The sequence below is a fragment of the Gambusia affinis genome, linkage group LG19 (genome assembly GCF_019740435.1).
Source record: "Gambusia affinis linkage group LG19, SWU_Gaff_1.0, whole genome shotgun sequence".
Lineage (NCBI taxonomy): Eukaryota > Metazoa > Chordata > Actinopteri > Cyprinodontiformes > Poeciliidae > Gambusia > Gambusia affinis.
In genome coordinates this window covers 8,229,951-8,239,037 of record NC_057886.1, presented here as the reverse complement: position 1 = coordinate 8,239,037, position 9,087 = coordinate 8,229,951, and the positions used below count along the sequence as shown (strand labels likewise).

Here is a 9,087-nt window from a genome sequence, read left to right as displayed (position 1 = left end):
CAGACCAAATGTTTGGACACACTTTCTGGTGTCCAAACATTTGGTCTGTACTGTATGTACCCGTGGTTGTCAGTTTTGGTACAGACAACCAACGTAATTTTCCTTCCGTTATTGTAGCTTACCCACTCTCACCAGAAGATGGCAGTATAATCCGTCTCTCACACATGCCAGAAATGATGGCCAACCAGAACAAAATCAGAGGGGTGTTTCGTAAAACTGGGATAGCAGTTTGAGCTGGGATTTTCCACATATCCTGACTTAATTAAGCCTCGATTCATGCGATCAGATTCACAATTAAAGCCAGTGGTTATTTCTATAGTATACAAGTGCAATGACAATGTGTGTGAAAGGATAGTCTGAATCACCATTTAGTGATTCACTAAATGGTGATAGTCTGAACACTTTTTATTGTTTTGTTGTGTTCAGAGACGTGCAGAAACTGACTTAAAAAATTTAGCATTTATGGAGTAATGGATGCACACACAGCTTTTATCATAGTATTGGATTAAAAATAACATTAACAAACTAACCTCACTCCAACCCTGCTTCTATGTGCTGAGACCTATTGATTACACGTGTAAAATAAAAAGAAAATTTATATACTTGTGTACCCGTGGAAACCACTGGTACAGACAACCAACGTAACTCCTTCCGTTATTGTAGCTTACCCACTCTCACCAGAAGATGGCAGTATAGTCCGTCTCTCACACATGCCAGACGTGATGGCCAACCAGAACAAAATCAGAGGGGTGTTTCTCAAAGCTGGGATAGCAGTTTGAGCTGGGATTTTCCACATATCCTGACTTAATTAAGCCTCGATTCATGCGATCAGATTCACAATTAAAGCCCCAAAATTCATTGTAAATATGTGGCAAGACTTGAAAATGAATGTCCACAAAGTCTCTGTCTTTGCCAATTTATACAAAAATTGGCAAAGGTTTTAGTCTCTGCATGATGTGAAGAGGTACCCCCAAAATAACTAAGCTGTCCCATAAAGTCAGATATGCTGAATTATGAAGAGCACTGTACATTCCTACTCATCCAGTTCTACTCTTTCAGTTACCTTAAGGAAGTTAGAGGGTTGACACAATTCTTTAAATGTCAGAATCAAAAGCAACCATATTTTGGGCTACATCATTTATTAAAATTAACCACCAGACAAGAACGCCATCAAGTATAGACCAATGGTAATTACAGTATGAAGTCAGAGATCTAAACAGGCTCAAAATCTAAAAAATTCTAAGTATCAATGGCTACAGAGATGATTGAACAAAGTCACAGGAAAGCTTTAAGTTTACGCAGGAGATTTTTTGAACTCAGTATGTAACAAATGTTCTTTTTATTTTTGCTCTCATTGGGCTATCTACCATAATTACAAAAATACATTTAAACAAAGTGTTGTTGTTGTTGATTTTTGTTTTGTTTTTTTATAATACAAAACAAATTTTTTTTAGGCAAATGATGTAGACACAAAGTTTGTTCCTCATAGAGGTTTTAATGTGGATTATATTATGTATACTAATCTCATCAATTTTGTCAAACAGTTATTTGCTTTTATTTACAGAATAGAAAATAATTTGCTTTTATTTACAGAATAGCACCTACCACCTCTGCTCTGGATCAGCACCAACATTTACTTTGCTGGTAAAACAGTGACAACTTACACACTTGTCTCATACAACACGCATTAGATTAGATTAGTTTAGGGCAGCCATTGGTAAAAATAGTTAACTTGAATAAAAGGTACATTTTGGGAAACTGACAAAGGAAGTTTATTAATCCTGCCATAACTTTAGTTGTCAGAAACAGAAACTGTGACACTGTCACTATTAGGCGAGGTCAAAGTTTGATGGTACAAATCTTTCTGATAATAACAATAATAATTTCCCTCATGATTATTATTGGCTTCAAGAAATCTGAAAGTGGAGGAGTTGGTACTTGATTGTTGGGTCTTAGTGAATGATCCAGTTGTCTTCTGCAGGGTGAATGATCCGCCTAGATATTGAGTCAAGACAGAACAAGTGATGGCAATGAGGTCACCAAAGGTAACGATGCCTGCAGGGTCCATGGTGATGCTTGGTTTTGGAAGACTCACTAAAAACATAATGAGAATTTTATTTATTACAAAGTTTTGCAATTAATTAATTAATTTGAATTAATTAGGAAAACATTACCAGTCAGATTCAGATGGACAAAATCACTAAAGACGGAGCTAGAAGCTCCTCTTTGAACTTGACAATGATATGATCTCTCATCTGCCAAGTTAATGTTATGAATATGTAAAACAGCCTGGTTACTGCCTGAGGTCACAAACCCATTATGAGGACCGGAAGTCTTTGTGAAGATCATTGACTCTCCTCCCTCTCCTCCAGTGATCAAACAATAAATTTGGAGAACCTGACCACTTGTAACCACACCAGTGGGCTCAATGGTGATGCTGGGCTTTGGAAATATTACTGGGCAAGGGCTCAAAGGTTATTTCCTTTCTATATATAAACAATCTAAAAACTTAAAGGGAAGGCTCATTGATATATATAAATATTACTGGACAAGGACACCTTTCTAAATAGAAACAATCTACAAACTTAAAGAAAAGAAATTACCATTTAGCTGTATGGAATCACTCAAGTTGGTGCTCAAGTCTTGATTAAAAGACTTTCTTTGAAACTGGCACTGGTACGATCCATGATCCACCAAGCTGACTTGATTGATTTGAAATGAAGCCGAGCTGCTGCTTGAATTTACAACATGAATGATTTGTCCTGATGTCTTCTTGAAAATAAATGATCCTCCTTCTTGGCCCTCAGAGACAGAGCAAGTGATGTTGACAGTCTGACCAATAGAAACCAGACCAGCAGGATCCAAAGTGATGTTGGGCTTTTGAAGAAATACTGAAAAATACACAAAAGAAAAACTTTACTGCCCAAAGACCTTTGACATAATTGACAGTGATGGAAGACACGGTAAATTTTAGAGATCTCATAAGAAGGGTAAATTAAATCATGATTACCAGTTAGTTGGACAGAATCACTGAAGCTGGTGTTGAAGTATTTATCAGAAACTCTCCTTTGAAACTGACACTTGTATAACCCTTCCTCTCTCAAGTTTGCAATTTCACCTGAAAAGTGGTGCAAAGATTGGTCACCTGTTATAATCCTTTCAACCCTATAGTAAACTCAGTTAACCTGCAATTTAAAAATAAAAACGCACCTTTTATATAGAGTGGGACATCGCTGCTGAAGTTGGTGCTGAAGTCTATGCTAGAAATCCTCACTTTAAACTGACACTGGTAGTCTCCCTCATCTGTAAAGGTAACTTTAGGAATATACAGAGTAGCCGAGTTGCTGCTTGAGTTCACAGTCTGGGTAAAAGGACCTGGGGTCTTTGTGAAGATGGATGATCCTTCTACTTCCCCTCCAGATATTGAACAAGTAATCTGGACATCCTGGCCCCACATAACCACACCAATGGGCTGGATGGTGATGTTGGGCTTTGGTAAACTCACTGAAAAATTACACAATGTCAAATTAGAAAGATTTAAAATAGGAACAAAGGGCAGACCAGAGACTGTTGTGAAAACATATCTTGGCTACAACCCTTTGCAATAATCTTGCAGGTGGTGTCAATCACAAAAACATTTGCCATTTTCCTTTCACTCCACAGTTATGTTTTATTCAAGTTTTTGTTTGCAATGCGGCAAAATGTAAAATAAAAAATAACGTATGGATGCTTTTGTTGTATTTACAAGCAGGCTGGAGCTTAAAATATTTTTTAATTTTACAGTAATACATGCAATCTTACTTGAACAGATGACACCAGCATCTTCATGGTGTCCACAATCGTGAATCCCAAATCCATTGTGCCCACACACGGCAAGAGAAGTTTCACTTCCAGAGCAGCCCAGATTATCAAGCCAGATTGGTCCAGTTCCTTGCCCAAACTGGGCTAACGGTAGAGCATACAGAGCAGGACCACAGCCTAGCTGTCTGCAGGCCACCGCAGCATCATTTAGGTCCCAAAGATCATCACAGACTGTTCCCCAGACACCACTGTAGTAGATTTCAACTCGTCCAGAACATGGCTCGTTTGATCCAGATAATCTGATCAGATTATCTAAAAAGAAAGAACTCAAAGCTTGATTTAATGTGAACCACCACAGAAATTGTACAATTTGTGACAAGTGAACCAACCTGATGCAGAATATGAAGACAGGAAACAAGAGACTGTAGTAGAAGAAATAAGCAAAAATGATCCATTCAGTGTGGTTAATTTCATACCTGATAAATAAATCATCAGAGGACAAAATTTGATGAGGGATGGAAGTTTGGAAATTCTGCTCAAAATAATTTGTTCCCATTTCTAATTTACTTCAACCTAATTTAATATTATGAACAATTATATTGTCATTTTCATAAACTTAAGTTTTTCCAACTTCTGTGTTAAGCCACATCTGCATGAATAACCAATAATGTTTGGCGGATCGCTGTACAAATTTGAAACATGAATCATAAACAAATCGTCTCTTTTTCTCACCTAAAAGCAGCAGATTGTTCACCATCCTGTTGACTGAGCATATGAACAGAAGATTAAATTGAGGCACAGCGAAGAAGAGTCCGTGCTGAAACTGGTTTCATCTGAGCTTGTTGTCAGGTATCCTGTACCAACCTCTAGGGCTCTTCTGCATATTATAATTAGATCTACAAAGAGCATAATTCATGGAAATAAGATGTAATAAGGTGTGTTGGACCTATATCTGTGCATTTTATTGCCTACAAATTTGCCTGTAAACAAAACATTAGTAAAGGATTATACAAATATAAAGCTGCCTTTGGATGAATAGGAGTATTCATTTTTAGTACTTTCCATAATCTAAGTGCTATGTTATATTACAGATGTGAGTTTGTACTAAATGTCTTTCTTATAACGAATGGTTTCTGTTTAAAGGGATTAATTTGACTTTTATGGTATTTCAGTCACTGGAATTTGGTTTGGGATTTTCTTTATGCCCTCATAGTTCTCTTGCATAAGTTTTAATACATGAGAGGCGTGCTGTGGTGGCACAGGGGGTTCGCAAGCCCCATGTTTGCAAAAATATGAGCCACTAGCACCGCAAAAACTCTTAGGAGAAAAAAAATGAAAAAAAGTTTTAACATGTTTTTACCAAGACTACTCATGTAGAAAGATGAGTAGTCTTGGTAGTCTTTAAATGTAAGTATACATTTGTAACAGTTGGCACCATTAGGTGTCGCTCTCTCTACAGCCTGAGCCTCCATAAAAGGGAAGCTGGAAGGATGGTGGTGAAGTATCAATTTCTTGTGTGTTAGACCAGCTGTGTGTTGGGTGTTGTTTGCTGGCTGTGGACTGCATTGCTGATGGTGTTCGGGTGGTAGCGTTACCTGGGCGTGGTTGTTCGACACCGCAGGTAGGTTTTATACATGGTCTCTTTTAATCAGAACTAATTGTATGTTTATATATTGTTTTTTATTTGCTAGGGTTGCACCAGATCGGCTACACGAAGGTTAGACCTGGGAGTGTTGATTTATGCAATGCAGGTAGGCAGTGTTTTAATATGTATTAGGTTGATTTGATTAAAATGATTTAATAAGCATTTAATAATTTTTCTGTTTTTGTTTTACAGTTTTTGCACTGCCTCCCGCAGTACTTTTATCGTTTGAGTTTTATTTTTTGTTAGTCTGCCCAGTTAGGATTGTTTTTCTTCTTGTAGTACTTGTGAGGGCAGGCTAACAACCTTTCATTTATTTTGTTTGTTTTGTTTAATTGTTTGTTTTTGGGCACTTCCCTGAATATTTATATCCTGTTTGGTGTGATCCCCATGTCGGGTTGACAACGAACGGATGAAGCTAGCGGGGAATCATTTTTATCTATGCAACAATAAATATCAATAATTAACTTAATTCTGGTTGTTGTTTATTGCGCTTTGGCTAGTCAAGGCTATAACACATTTAATTTAAATCAATAAAAAAATTGCATAGCTAAAGCATATTATACATTGCAGTACATTACATTTTACCAAAATAAAAGCTCTCCAAAACAGAAGTGCAGTGGATCTAAATAGCTTAAAAACTCCTCTGTGAAAATAACTGGATATTTGTGATGATAGAAATCATCACAACAAACAACTTGAAAACTTTGTGTTCTTGCAATATGAAATCACACTAACTTTCAATTCTGTCTGCAGCGTAAAAAAAAAAATCAGTTTCTTACAACAGCCATTTTTATTTGGACAATACAAGATATTTGGTCTGATTCCTCACTGTCTTCTCAGAATAACAATAGTAATCTCCCTCATGCCTTTTACTGGCTTCAAGAAATCTGAATGTGGAGGAGTTGGTACTTGATGGGTAGATCATGTTGAATGAATCTGAGGTTTTCTGCAGAGTGAGTAACCCACCTAAAATTTGAGTTGAGTTGGATCAATGTGGGTGTTGTGTTGTAATAATGTAGAGCATCCAATGGCATTTTTCTGTGTCTTATTGTTGAACTCTATCAGAGTTTGTTTGGTTATCTGTGACGTATTCTCAATAAATAAACATGTAGTTGAATTGATCATTTAATTCAGGGGCGCAACTCTGCAGGTCTGAGGCATTTTGTTAGCGTGTTTTCTATCATTCTTCTAGCTTGATGGGAAGCCTTATCCAAACTGGCAACCCACATTAATGTTATGGTGAAATAATATTGACCACAAAACACTATTTATAAAAGATATCAATATTTTTCCTACACAATCCTAACAAACGTTTTTAATGTTCTCTTCACAATATTTATTTATTTACTATTAATCTATTTCTTTGATTTGTTCTTTAAATTGCCATCTATATTATTTTTTGGTCTCAGGAAAGGACGGAGGGATGAAGAGACTGATGTCTGGTTCTTTAGGTTCTGACGGCTCTGCGGTTCCTCTCCTGATCCATTCTGTGTGATATCAAACCCACTGGGTGCCACTGAAATGTCACCGACACATTTATGTTTAGCCTGTGTCTTCCCACTACCATCTGTATTTTTGCCAGAGGTTTTATTTCTAAGGACGGTGTAGTATCGGGTGGACATTTTAAAAAGACACTGGTTGATACCAGCTCACTGCGGCTGCGTAGTGTCCGTCTCTAGGTAACCATGACAACAGCGTCAGTTCGTGGGGTCCTATTTAGGTCCCGCAACGACAATTTAACTGACCCTAATATTTCCCGTGTTTTGTTTTGGTCATTATTATTACACTTATTGTTGATAAGTGTGTGATAGGTATGTCTATCAGACATTTATAGCAATACGGAATAAATCGCGTCCCGTATTGGACAACAACAACCAGCTGTCATTTTAGGCTAGCTTAAGCTAACCTGAATATTTACAACTTTCTTGTTGATACACTGACATTACTTACCTATTGTCTTTCAACCACTTTGAAAAGCTTTTCTTCGTCTCTCCAACATCTTTATACCTCCCCCTCTTCCGTTTTCTGTTTTGTGCCCCGGAGTTTTTTCTGCGCCCAATATTTAGCTCGCTGTTATCGAGGCATTACGACAAATTTAAAAGAAAAAAAAAAACGCGCCTCAGCGCGTTCTCGTAGGGACGCAGCCCAAGCTATTTGTATGGGAGGGGAGAGCAGCTGGCAGGAGGGGGGGGGGGGCGCCTAATCAGTGCTGTTCCTCTGTTATTGATCATTTCATGCACACACAGCTGTTAAGTACATAAAATGCTGACTAGAAAAAAAAATCTCCCTCATCGTTTTTTGCACCCCTCTAGTGCAGCCCCCCTATGCGTTGCATACGCTGCATAGCCACCTTTTGCGCCACTGCCCCTGTACCTCTTCACACTTCTTCATCTTTGTTACTGTGATGATTCTATCGACACACCAAAGATTTAAACACATACAACAAGGCAGTCCATATATGAAATGTATTGAATAAATACACATATACAGTAATCTCACTGTTCTCTGAGCAAATTTGAGGGGGGATTTTGAATATTAATATGTTGAGATCCGACATCAGTATGTCTGACAGTGTTAGTTGTGAGTTAAACAAGGTTTTAAATAACTTGGATAAATATGGAAATCTAGCCATATATTTGTATCTTCTATTTATTAAATAATCCCAGTACACCAGATTATTGCCAGGGCTATTTTCCGTCTCCAGTCCTTTGTTTGGGAACACCTCTCACACAGTTCATTCTTAATATGCCATGAAATGCACTGGATATTTCTTGACGTTTTAGGGAGCAGCAGGGATGTATTTTGATATAGAAAACTTAATGGTGTGTTCGAGATTCAGTGTTCTGCCATTCTTTTAGAGAAATTTTACTTCCTGACATGCTGCATTACACAGCAAGTTGGCTATGGTGTAGCAATAGCTGCCATAACAATGGATCATTGGATGCTGGACCACATCTCATTAATCTTCAGGGCATTATCACTGGTCTCCAGAGCTAGACCAATATGGAAGGAATTGAGGATCTTAACTTTATCAAAACCGTATTGAAACATTGTTTATAATTTATGAAATAAATGACTTTCAGAGCATTACACAAGTAGTGATTAAGCTTTGTCGGCCCTTGAGTTGTGCGATAAGTCATTCAAGGTCCCAGATAAGCTGCTGTGTTGCTCTTCCCAACTGTGAGCGTTTGTTTGGTGAATTCCTGTGTAGTTTTTAATCACAATTTCTAATCGAAAGATTCTTTTTATGTTTAAAATTCAGTGTGTGAGTGGGGTAAACCGGGAACAACATTGCATTTCGTAAGAAAACAAGATTTACATATCAGCAAGAATAGCAAATGAACATCTCATCATGTAAATTTGTCCTGGGCTGTGAATGAATGAGTGTTTGAATTTGAATCATCCAAAAATAATTTCACAGCCATCAACCAGGGCCAGCTGTTGGTTTCATATCAAAAAGAGAGCTTCACATCATCTGTTTAAAGCAATTAATAGAGTCATATTTAACGTGTCAACTAAATGCTCACGACTTATAATGGCAAAGTTTTGCACAGACTCCTCTCCAACAAGGGACACCAGCATAAACTAGAGGGCCCTTTTGTTACAGTAAAACAGTAAGTCTCATTATGACATCTAAAAGC

At 37.5% G+C, this 9,087-nt stretch overlaps 1 protein-coding gene and 1 long non-coding RNA gene across 4 annotated transcripts; one reads left to right on the top strand and one right to left on the bottom strand.

Annotated features, from left to right (window-relative positions):
* Positions 1 to 1,792: 1,792 nt before the first annotated feature.
* LOC122822292 (CD276 antigen-like) lies at positions 1,793 to 7,434 on the bottom strand. Of its 3 annotated transcripts, XM_044100849.1 has the most exons (8): positions 7,397 to 7,434; positions 4,534 to 4,566; positions 4,191 to 4,223; positions 3,802 to 4,113; positions 3,211 to 3,504; positions 3,011 to 3,118; positions 2,604 to 2,891; positions 1,793 to 2,094 (listed from the first exon to the last, which is right to left on the bottom strand). In XM_044100849.1, exons 2-8 carry the CDS (start codon positions 4,556 to 4,558, stop codon positions 1,793 to 1,795), a joined length of 1,362 nt encoding a protein of 453 aa, XP_043956784.1. In that variant the 5' UTR covers positions 4,559 to 4,566; positions 7,397 to 7,434. The 3 variants fall into 3 exon arrangements, 2 of the variants coding, with proteins under 2 accessions (XP_043956784.1, XP_043956783.1); XM_044100848.1 differs by lacking the exons at positions 2,604 to 2,891; positions 7,397 to 7,434 and adding an exon at positions 2,175 to 2,456 and having other exon boundaries at positions 3,802 to 4,223; positions 4,534 to 4,672; XR_006369126.1 differs by lacking the exons at positions 1,793 to 2,094; positions 2,604 to 2,891; positions 7,397 to 7,434 and adding an exon at positions 2,328 to 2,456 and having other exon boundaries at positions 3,011 to 4,113; positions 4,534 to 4,672.
* Positions 5,298 to 5,874, top strand: LOC122822294. The gene is made up of 3 exons (XR_006369127.1): positions 5,298 to 5,422; positions 5,493 to 5,552; positions 5,639 to 5,874. It is a non-coding gene; the product is annotated as an uncharacterized LOC122822294 (long non-coding RNA).
* Positions 7,435 to 9,087: the final 1,653 nt, after the last annotated feature.